At 43.3% G+C, this 12,413-nt stretch overlaps 1 protein-coding gene across 2 annotated transcripts in view; it reads left to right on the top strand.

The window, feature by feature from the left end:
• Positions 1-1,717, top strand: part of Agxt2 (alanine--glyoxylate aminotransferase 2) — a 56,259-nt gene extending 54,542 nt beyond the window's left edge. For both annotated transcript variants that reach the window (XM_021183604.3, XM_021183603.3), the window contains exon 14: positions 999-1,717. In XM_021183604.3, the coding sequence (XP_021039263.1) occupies positions 999-1,106 (108 nt within the window). In that variant the 3' untranslated portion in view covers positions 1,107-1,717. The remainder of the gene's footprint in view (positions 1-998) is intronic.
• The last annotated feature ends 10,696 nt before the right edge of the window (positions 1,718-12,413 follow it).

Raw genomic sequence — 12,413 nt, 5'->3', positions numbered from 1 at the left:
AGAGGTGGAAATAGAGTGATGGATCAGAAGATAACAAAGGAATGAGGGGCCTAAAATCCTTTAAAAAATAGTGGGAGCAATGGGAAACAGCAGTTGGCTTTCTCAGGCATTGACCCTAAACAGAATAGTGGGGATGAAGGTGGTCATTAGGAAAGTTGATGTTTTATGATGGCAGAACCTGAGTGTGAGGGAGGTGGTGAAGTAAGATCTAGGGACTGCGGTAGAAAGACAAGCAGGTAAACAGGTGGCAAAAATGATGCAGAGGCTCATCCACAGACAGTAGAAGGAGCTCAGGGAGGCTTAAGGAAGACTTAGGAGAAAGATTGACAGATCCAAAGGGAAACCAACAGAGTCAACTAACCTGGACCATTGGGGAGTCCCAGAGACTGAACTACCAACCAAAGAGCAAGGAGCACAGGCTGGTCATAGGTCCTCTTCACATAGGTAGAAGATGAGCAGCTTGGTCTTCATGTGGGTCCCCCAAACAACTGGTGCAGGGACTGTCTACCTACCTGCCTGCCTGTGGAGCCAGCACCCCTAAATGGACAGCCTTGTCTGGTTTCAGTGGGAGAGGGTATGCCTAGTCCTGCAGCAACTTGATGTGCGGGGTGTGCGTGTTGGTGCGGATGTGGGTGGGGTGGGGTTGGGGTAGGGTGGAGGTTGACACCCAGATGGGGGCTCCCCTTCTAAGGGGAGTGGGGGAAGAACGTATATGAGGGGGTACTCAGAAGAAAGGAAGGGCTGTATTGGCTTGTAAAGTGGATGAATGAATAAATAAATTTATTAAAAAGAAAAGATAAAATTCAAAGCAAGATGATATAAGGATTTGTGTGGAGAAGATGAAAGATCCCAGTAGGGAGAAGGCAGAGCCCACCCTAGTGAGAGAAATGTCAGCAATATGGTGAAAACGCGTTTTGTGATTCCTGGTTTAGCCCATTTCCTGGAAGTCACATTTGATTCTCTGATGATTTGAACTCTGTTTTCCTCTGCCCCCTCAGACTTTCAGAATTGTGCCCCCGATGTGTGTCACGAAGCTGGAAGTAGATTTTGCATTTGAAGTATTTCGAGCTGCCTTAATTCAACACATGGAGAGAAGAGCTAAGTAAGAAAAGCCATGAGCCTAAAGAACGTCTCACCTGTGTACAGAGATGAACTTGAGGAATGTTGAAAAACCACAAGCATTAGACTTAAAAAACTGCAGCCCTCTATAGTAATTGTAAAAGACATGACCGACTAACTATCTACTGACCGTATTTGTCAACGGAGCCCCCATTCTCCTGAGAATTTTCCATCCTTCAGGGGAAGTATCTATCACTGGCTCACAGAATAAGTCTTAGTTTGTGTAGATTAGTCTGGGCTAATGTTATTTCCCATTGTATTAACTGGTTTGAATACACAGTATATGTGTCTCCGATGAGTCGTGAAGGAAACTCTTTCCATGCCACTACCTCTGAAGAAACATTTCTTCAGGCTTCAGCTCAGATGCCTCTTGTCACACTGGAAACTGTGTGGAAAATGGTGGGGTTTCTCTCTTCACACCAGGCATCTGGAAGCCATGAAGATAAAGCCTAGTCACTATGCTACATCTGGAAAGTGGTCGGAAGCTGAGTGGTTGGTAATGTCAGTGAATCACCGACCATGAATCCTGGAACCACCCTATCTCAGGGTTTCTTGATTTATGAAATAATAAATTCATGGTGATGCTTACAACTTTTAATATTTTCCATTATTGCAGCCCAAGGCATTTGGGAAACAATGCAGAAAATATCTTTTTTTTTTTTCTTGTGTGGTCAGCATCATCTCATCTTCATTGAAACCTTTCCTTCTACTATGGCAGATGCATACAAAATTTCCAAAATTCTAGCCATTATTATGTATAATCATAAATATTCTTTGATATAGGTGTTACCTGACCTGTATCTAAGATCTGACAATATTCTTTAATTTGACATACTCACTGAAATGTATTTAACAGTAACCTTCATATAATTACCATAAATAAGAAAATATACTACTTACAAAGAATCCATAAAAAAATAGAGCAAACAAGTCTGGGGACAGTCTGTAAAATGTTTGTCTCACAAATACAGTGACTTGTGACTTCTGCTGGATTGCCCACATATGGTAGTAGACACCTGTGTTCCACCACTGAATAGATTGAAACTGGGGGATTCCTAGGCCTCACTTGCCAGCCAACCTAGCCCAATTACCAAATCCCAGAACAGTGAGAGGACCTGTCCCAAAAAAAAGAAGGTGACTAGCCCTGAGGAATGACATCCCAGGTTGACCTCTGGTCCCCTCACTCAGTTGTACACACCCAGCCAAATTAATAATTTTAAGATCCTGTTCCCAGAAGATAAAGTTTTTCAAATGTGTTTGGCTTAAGAATTCTTTTTAAAAAAAAAAAACATTAGCATATACAAAGCCTATTAAAAATAATACTAGCAAGCTGACCGAGACCTTCTATGGAACAAAAGTCAAAAGCAACTGAAGAGGTAACTTAATCATGTGATTAGATATATATATATATTTATTTAAAACTAAGTCCCAACTTGAAGCCATGTCCTGATTGTCTTATCCTTCTGTGATATCTTTTTTAACACATCCTACAGCTTGCCACCAGATTTGTTTCCATCCGGGATTGACTTAAACATAGCACTCCCTGTGCAAAGCCTCCCACCTTCTCCCCAATGTCCCTCAGACAAATCAAATTCCCTCAGTGTGGGCCGCCATGCTCTCCAGGATCCTAGAAGAGTAACTACCAGCAATGTTCAATTTGGCACCATGGAAAGACCATTGACTTACGAGCAGCCCTTCCATTCTCTACTTGGTTCTTCTGCTTAATTTGCTATAAATGACCTTGAACAAATATTTTAGCCTTTCTAAGCCCCAGTGTCTTGCTAGCTAAATGTATTAACTTGCCATTGTTACCTCTTGTACTTGTCTTAGGAGTGGATTCGGTGATATAAAACTCAGAACACTGATGAACCCTGCAAAAGAGACAATCCTTCCTTCCAATGATGTCTTCCTTCTTTCCTTCATAACTACCATTTCCCCAGGAAGAGTTTCTTTGTTCCCTTTGTTTTCTTGCCTCCCAGCCCAGCCCAGCCACCAGGGTCCCAGTCCCACTCATCATACAGACTGGATGGTGATGGCAGCACATGCCTTTAATGCCAGCACTCAGGAGGCAGAGACTGGTGCATCTCTGTGAGTTAGAGGCCAGCTAGCCTGCTCTATAGAAAGAGTTCCAGGACATCCGGGCCTACATGGAGAATCCCTGTCTGGGGGATGGAGGTGAAGGACCACACAGATGATCTCCTTATGGACAATCCTGTCTCCTTTGCTGCTTGTTTATCCTAAGTAATTTCTCTTTCTTGCATATCCCTCTTAGCTTCTGAAATGTGGTCTTCTGCCTCAGAGAACTTTCTCAGTCTCTTTCCTAGAACGACTTCAACTTGATGATGAAGTCCTGAGTTGTCTCTTCTGTCATGTTGTGTTCTCTGTCTGTAAGCAACATATCCATCTCTGAAACACTGACCTGCTCTAACTACACCAATGACTTTTAAATCCCCAGATTTTCTCTGAGCTCCAACTCCAAGATTACAGTTTTCTGGATACATTTGCTTGGAAGACATGAGAATATTATAAATGTAAATTGCTCTCTTATGTTCAATCTTATTTATTGATTATAAACCCTTTGTCTCAGGTTTATAATTTTGGTGTTTGATTTTTTTTTCTCCAAGTTATACTTTAGATCTTTGTTTGATTAGATTTCATCATACTTTCTCTATTATAACATTTTCAACCTAACCTATTTATATTAAAAATGCCTTAATTTGGGCAATCATATTTGCTAAACAACTTAATCTATCTCTTATCTGGTAGAGCTGGTTATTGTGGGCTAGTGGTCTTTGCTCTTCCTTTGGGAGCTGCAGAGGCCATGTCTTTCATCTTTCAATGTTGTTGGGCATCACTGGTAGTGTCTGAGACAAATCTCTGTGCAGCTAGAGGGATTAGCCGAAAGTTCCAAACCGTTTCCTGTCTATTCTCCATAGGAAAAGCAAAGGCCCTCACTCAAGAGCTTCCTGCTGTTCAAACTCCTGCTACTTGGCTTTCCACACACTTTGCACAAAGCCATCTTGTTGCTACATTTCCATCATTCTTACTGTACTATGCACCTTGACTTGGTATCTGTGTTCATAAGAATATTCTTCCTCTCTTCTTTTTTCAATGGAAAATATGGGGTCAGAGACTTCAGACAAGAAAGTAATGTTTCTTACTGATTCCTCAAAACCTTCCTGTTCCCAACGGTGCTTTTCCAAATGAAAAGAAAATGTATGGCAGCCATTTAGGTATTTAGTGGAATACAAAAATAAAACAACAGAATTCAATTTAAGGCCAAGAACAGTAGTAAAAAACAAAGACTGTTTTTGTTTTGTTTTGTTCTGTTTTTACTCAGGCTGTGGTCCCTAGGGATTGCAGAATAATATACAGTATGCATGATTTTTCTCCCTTCCATTTTCTGGGAAGAGGAGCTGAGGGATCTAATCACTGAAATAAAATTGAGTACATCCTCAATCCTACAGGGCCATGTATATACCTCACATGTATATACCTCACATGTATATACCTCATATGTATATACCTCACATGTATATACCTCACAGTATAATCTGCTCGTCTCCCACGTCCTGACAAAGAGTCATCTTACAGTAGCCTCTGGTTTTCAATTGTTTTGTTTTGTTAGAGCACTTGAAACTAGATAATTTATAAAGAAAGGGGGTTGATTTGGGTTCACAGTACTAGAGGCTGAAAGCACAAGGCCATGTGATGAAGCCCGCTTCAGATCACAGTAGAGCAAAGAGGCAAAGTGGTGTGTACAAAGGAAAAAGAGATGAGGCAAACATGCCTGGGCAGTAATTAACTATTCCAGCCTGGCAAGAAAATGGACTTATAAGGTAAAAGAAGTTATCTCTTTACATGGGTCTCACCCTCATGATCCAACATCTGTCACTGGGCCTCCCAACACTGAAGAGGAAACATGCGAATCCTGACGAAAAGCCAACAATAAAATCCCAAAAGGTAGGGAGATGCTGAGCTCCACCTCTGCACTTTCCAAGGTGCATGGCTCTACCCAACTCCCAGATGACCAGGAGAGACGGTAACTCTTGAAAAGAGATGAAGATGAACACGCATTACAGAGCTGAAAGTAGGAAGGGCATGACTTGGCGCATAGGAACACCGGATAGCCTTTTCCTGGCTTCTAAACAGGAAGACATCCTTCTTTGTTCCATTTGGAGTCGTGGGCAGGCACTTAACACCACCATCTTTCTCCCTTCCATTTTCTGCTCTACCCACAGGAGGTGGGCTATAAGCCAGCTTGCATAAGACAAGGAGCCTACATTCTTGCCAACTTTTTTTTTTTCCCTTTCCTACTAAAACAGCCTCAAGGGAAGACAATGAATACTTAGCTCAAGTAAACTCCTTTCCACACCTGGAACAAATTCATAGTTAATCATGTAATTAGAATACAATGCCAAAATGTTAGCAACTGTTTTAAAACATTTTGAATACCAGTACACTCAAAAAGGTGTAAGTTGTTTTTTTTTAAATCACACCAAGCTTGGGTTATAAGACTAATGATCAGAATTATTATGAAACAACACTACAAACAAGTGACAGAATAATAAACTACCCTCTTGTTTGCATCTTAAAAATTCCATTCATCTACCAGTGTAGCATTCAGCTTTCCAGAACCTTTGTCTCTCGCTGTTCTTAAGGGATTTTTTTCCCAGGGCCATCTGCAGATACCAGACATGAGAGTGCTTGTTCTAATATGTATGTAGCAAGCAAAACCGAAAAATGCAAATAACAAGTAGCAGATAGCTAGAAGCAGCAAACAGTAAGATACACACATAGCATCCAGAAAATGTGAATGGAATAGCCTGATTCAAAGAGCAGACAGAAGCAGAGCATCGGAGCATGGGCTTACAGCAATTGAAACTGACTGGGGATGCTGGGCCAGACAGCTGAAGTTGCTGACTGACCTTCTCTACGTGGATCAGTTTCCAACTTCTCTGTCCCATCTCAGGAATTTTTATAAAAATAGGATAAAGAATAGTAACCTGTGTTAGAAATAACTTACCTTTTTAGCTGTTCTTAGAGACACAGTGTTTTTAACACCCTTTGCTGCTGGCTTTTTTTTTTTTTCTTTCCTCTCACCATTACAAAGCCAGGGGCCAGCCTGACCCAGAGCAGGACATTTACAGAGGATGTTTGATAAACATGTTTGAGTCTGCAACAAAAGAGGGCCTCCTTGCTGCCAGAGTCTGCTTTCAATGAGCTTAAGTAACATATGACAACTTAGCCAGTATATTATGATGCTCAAATCTTTTACCTAAATAGGCACACACAGAATTTGCATATGGCGTTCAAACATATACCTTAAATCTAATTAAATTAGAGCATTTATAATGCATACTACAGTACAAAGTTTAGAATAAACACACACACGCAGTCTGTATGTGTCTGTGATGGTGATTCTTAGTTGTCAACTTGACTACACGTGGAATTAACTAAAACCCAAAATGGCTGGGCACACCTGTAAGAGATTTTTGCTTAGTTAGATCATTTGAAGTGGGAAAATCTATTTCTAATCTGGATCTTTGAGGGGAAAAAAACATACCTTTAATCCAGGTTTTTTTGAGATGAGAAGACCCATCTCTAATCAGGGACACCCCTTCTGCTGGAAGCCTATGTAAAGAACATGGAACAAGAAAGACTCTTTTTGCTTCCTTGTTCCTGGCCTTGGTAGCATTTCTTCACTGGAATTAGAGCCTACTTCTTCAGGGCTCCAGCATAGCCTGAGAGAGCTGAGACACCAAGATTTGTAGACTGAACAACTAAGTACTGGGTTCTTGACCTTTCATTCATAGGCTATCATTGTTGGGTTAGTTGGACCACTGCTTGTAAGTCATTTTAATAAGTCCCCGATAGATAGATAGATAGATAGATAGATAGATAGATAGATAGAGGCAGATTCATTCTACAAGTCCTGTTATTTTAAAAGAACCATGACTAATACAATGTCAATTTTAGGTATAATCGTTTTTTGAGATGCTTTTGGTCCACAGTTAGCTGAACCCTTGAATGAGAATCCCAGGACCCAGTAAGCCAACTATAATTCACATTAACCTTAGAAGACATCTGTGAACTTTAAGAGGGTTCAATTCCTCAGGCATCCTGAAATAACACTCAGATCTTGCCTTTTCTGCAAAGAGCAACAAAAGATAACAGAAAGCATTGGCCTTTTCATTATCAGTGTGTTACCAGAGTAGCATCACAAGCAGCACTTGCAAGTAGCATTGAATGACAACTGGGTCCTGCACAGGAAGTTTACCCTTGGATATTTAACGTGAAGTCTCAATCAGTAAACATGGCACCAGTTGTCCTATTAAAGATGGCGGTAGCTAACGACAAGGGTAGGGAAATGAAATTTACAAAAGTTCAGATTGATGGGACTTGTACCAGGATCGAGCAGCTGTTTTGTCCTGCTAGCAGTTGCCTCCTTCACATGCCATAATTTGGTCTTTCACACTGGATGACTTAATAGTATGCAGAACCCAACCCCCAAGGGAGGCAGAAATTCTGAAGTATGCCAGAAAAAGAGGGACTTCTTTTTTCCATCATCCCACAGGTTCTGAAATACAGAAATGTCAAGGAGTTTAATGTGCTCCCATGAAATGTGAGTTGAAACCTTGAGACTTCAGCAGACAGAGACCCTGCCCTGTAGAAAAACAAATAACAATATGATTATTTCTGCCATCACGCTGCCAGGGGAAACATGAGGATATTCCTACTACCTTAAGTCTCATCTCCAGGGGGCAGAGTTCAACAATGAGGAGGAGGATGTATGTCTTACACAACTTGAAAACAAATGATGGTAGGATTTTAACAAAAGGAAAAGCCCACTGGATTAAGCTGAGTAGAGTCAAAGAAACAAAGGCATAATGATTATAATTCATTTGGGTCTAGTGAAGATAAAAGAGATTGTGCTAGACCTCACTGGTGGCAGAAGCAAAGTGTTGGGGAGCTCTGAATGAACTGGGAAAACGATCCAAGATAGAGAATAGCCATAGGCCTCACCCGACCGGATCAGCGCCAGGGTAGCGGGAGCGCAGGGTTGCCTGACACCCGCCAGCTACCCACGACCCCCGCCGCAGGATTTTGGGACTGCTGGTGAGTGGAACACAGCTTCTGCTCCAGTCCAATCACGCGGGACCTGAGACTGCTCTGGTTGGGGAGAGAGAAATCCGGCCCACACAGGGCCACAAGCCTCTTCCGGTCAGAAAAGCACCTGAGCAGCTGGGGCGCAGGGTCTGCTGACACTCGCCAACTGCCCACAACACCCGCCACAGGATCTTAAGACTTCTGGTGAGGGGAGCACAGCTTCTGCTCCAATCCAATTGCGCGGGACCTGAGACTGCATTAGTTAGGGAAGCAGAAACCGGCCTGAGTAGGGCCACAGGCCTCACCCGGCCGGATCAGCGCCAGGGTAGCGGGAGCGCAGGGTTGCCTGACACCCGCCAGCTACCCACGACCCCCGCCGCAGGATTTTGGGACTGCTGGTGAGTGGAACACAGCTTCTGCTCCAGTCCAATCACGCGGGACCTGAGACTGCTCTGGTTGGGGAGAGAGAAATCCGGCCCACACAGGGCCACAAGCCTCTTCCGGTCAGAAAAGCACCTGAGCAGCTGGGGCGCAGGGTCTGCTGACACTCGCCAACTGCCCACAACACCCGCCACAGGATCTTAAGACTTCTGGTGAGGGGAGCACAGCTTCTGCTCCAATCCAATTGCGCGGGACCTGAGACTGCATTAGTTAGGGAAGCAGAAACCGGCCTGAGTAGGGCCACAGGCCTCACCCGGCCGGATCAGCGCCAGGGTAGCGGGAGCGCAGGGTTGCCTGACACCCGCCAGCTACCCACGACCCCCGCCGCAGGATTTTGGGACTGCTGGTGAGTGGAACACAGCTTCTGCTCCAGTCCAATCACGCGGGACCTGAGACTGCTCTGGTTGGGGAGAGAGAAATCCGGCCCACACAGGGCCACAAGCCTCTTCCGGTCAGAAAAGCACCTGAGCAGCTGGGGCGCAGGGTCTGCTGACACTCGCCAACTGCCCACAACACCCGCCACAGGATCTTAAGACTTCTGGTGAGGGGAGCACAGCTTCTGCTCCAATCCAATTGCGCGGGACCTGAGACTGCATTAGTTAGGGAAGCAGAAACCAGCCTGAGTAGGGCCACAGGCCTCACCTGGCCGAATCAGCGCCAGGGTAGCGGGAGCGCAGGGTTGCCTGACACCCGCCAGCTACCCACGACCCCCGCCGCAGGATTTTGGGACTGCTGGTGAGTGGAACACAGCTTCTGCTCCAGTCCAATCACGCGGGACCTGAGACTGCTCTGGTTGGGGAGAGAGAAATCCGGCCCACACAGGGCCACAAGCCTCTTCCGGTCAGAAAAGCACCTGAGCAGCTGGGGCGCAGGGTCTGCTGACACTCGCCAACTGCCCACAACACCCGCCACAGGATCTTAAGACTTCTGGTGAGGGGAGCACAGCTTCTGCTCCAATCCAATTGCGCGGGACCTGAGACTGCATTAGTTAGGGAAGCAGAAACCAGCCTGAGTAGGGCCACAGGCCTCACCCGGCCGGATCAGCGCCAGGGTAGCGGGAGCGCAGGGTTGCCTGACACCCGCCAGCTACCCACGACCCCCGCCGCAGGATTTTGGGACTGCTGGTGAGTGGAACACAGCTTCTGCTCCAATCTTTAAATAGTGACAACGATAACAACTAACCCCAGAGATTACCAGATGGCGAAAGGTAAACGTAATAATCTTACTAACAGAAACCAAGACCAGTCACCATCATCAGAACCCAGCACCCCCACTTCACCCAGTCCAGGGCACCCCAACACACCGGAAAAGCTAGACACGGATTTAAAAGCATATCTCCTGATGATGATAGAGGACTTCAAGAAGGACGTTAATAACACACTTAAAGAAATGCAGGAGAACACTGCTAAAAAGGAAGAAGACAATAAAGAGAAAGCACAAAAATCCCTTAAAGAATTGCAGGAGAACACTGCTAAAGAGTTACAAATCCTTAAAGAAAAACATGATAACATAATCAAACAGGTAGAAGTCCTTACAGAAAAACAGGAAAACACATCCAAACAGATGATGGAAATGAACAAAACCATACTAGACCTAAAAAGGGAAGTAGACACAATAAAGAAAACCCAAAATGAGGCAACACTGGAGATAGAAACCCTAGGAAAGAAATCTGGAACCATAGATGCAAGCATCAGCAACAGAATACAAGAGATGGAAGAGAGAATCTCAGGTGCAGAAGATTCCATAGAGAACATCGGCACAACAATCAAGGAAAATGGAAAATGCAAAAAGATCCTAACTCAAAACATCCAAGAAATACAGGACATAATGAGAAGACCAAACCTACGGATAATAGGAGTGGATGAGAATGAAGATTTTCAACTCAAAGGACCAGCAAACATCTTCAACAAAATTATAGAAGAAAACTTCCCAAATCTAAAGAAAGAGATGCCCATGAACATACAAGAAGCCTACAGAACTCCAAATAGACTGGATCAGAAAAGAAATACCTCCCGACACATAATAATCAGAGCAACAAATGCTCTAAATAAAGATAGAATACTAAAAGCAGTAAGAGAAAAAGGCCAAGTAACATATAAAGGCAAGCCTATCAGAATTACACCAGATTTTTCACCAGAGACTATGAAAGCCAGAAGATCCTGGACAGATGTTATACAGACACTAAAAGAACACAAATTCCAGCCCAGGCTACTATACCCAGCCAAACTCTCAATTAACATAGATGGAGAAACCAAAGTATTCCACGACAAAACCAAATTCACACATTATCTCTCCACGAATCCAGCCCTTCAAAGGATAATAACAGAAAAAAACCAATACAAGGACAGGAACCACGCCCTAGAATCAACAAGAAGGTAATCCCCTCAACAAACCTAAAAGAAGACAGCCACAAGAACAAAATGCCAACTTTAACATCAAAAATAACAGGAAACACCAATTTCTTTTCCTTAATATCTCTTAATATCAATGGACTCAACTCCCCGATAAAAAGACATAGACTAACAAACTGGCTACACAAACAAGACCCAACATTTTGCTGCTTACAGGAAACTCATCTCAGAGAAAAGGATAGACACTACCTCAGAATGAAAGGCTGGAAAACAATTCTCCAAGCAAATGGCATGAAGAAACAAGCTGGAGTAGCCATTCTAATATCTGATAAGATTGACTTCCAACCCAAAGTCATTAAAAAAGACAGGGAGGGACACTTCATACTCATCAAAGGTAAAATCCTCCAAGAGGAACTATCAATCCTGAATATCTATGCTCCAAATACAAAGGCAGCCACATTCATTAAAGAAACTTTAGTAAATCTCAAAGCACACATTGCACCTCATACAATAATAGTGGGAGACTTCAACACACCACTTTCACCAATGGACAGATCATGGAAACAGAAACTAAACAGGGACACAGTGAAACTAAGAGAAATTATGAATCAAATGGATCTGGCAGATATCTACAGAACATTCTATCCTAAAACAAAAGGATATACCTTCTTCTCAGCACCTCATGGTACCTTCTCCAAAATTGACCACATAATTGGTCACAAAACAGGCCTCAACAGATATAAAAATATTGAAATTGTCCCATGCATCCTATCAGATCACCATGGACTAAGGCTGATCTTCAATAACAAAATAAATAATAGAAAGCCAACCTTCACGTGGAAACTGAACAACACTCTTCTCAATGATACCTTGGTCAAGGAAGGAATAAAGAAAGAAATTAAGGACTTTTTAGAGTTCAATGAAAATGAAGCCACAACATACCCAAACTTATGGGACGCAATGAAAGCATTTTTAAGAGGAAAACTCATAGCTCTGAGTGCCTCCAAAAGGAAACTAGAGAGAGCACACATTAGCAGCTTGACAACACACCTAAAAGCACTAGAACAAAAGGAAGCAAATTCACCCAAGAGGAGTAGACGGCAGGAAATAATCAAACTCAGGGGTGAAATCAACCAAGTGGAAACAAGAAAAACTATTCAAAGAATCAACCAATCAAGGAGCTGGTTCTTTGAGAAAATCAACAAGATAGATAAACCCTTAGCCAGACTCACTAGAGGGCGCAGGGAAAGCATCCTAATTAACAAAATCAGAAATGAAAAAGGAGACATAACAACAGACCCTGAAGACATCCAAAACACCATCAGATCCTTCTACCAAAGGCTATACTCAACAAAACTGGAGAACCTGGATGAAATGGACAAGTTCCTAGAC

This window comes from Mus caroli, unplaced genomic scaffold, assembly GCF_978045245.1.
Source record: "Mus caroli unplaced genomic scaffold, Mus_caroli_1 scaffold_16, whole genome shotgun sequence".
Taxonomy (NCBI): domain Eukaryota; kingdom Metazoa; phylum Chordata; class Mammalia; order Rodentia; family Muridae; genus Mus; species Mus caroli.
Note: the sequence above shows the minus strand (reverse complement) of the source record. Positions and strands in the feature narration are given on the sequence as shown.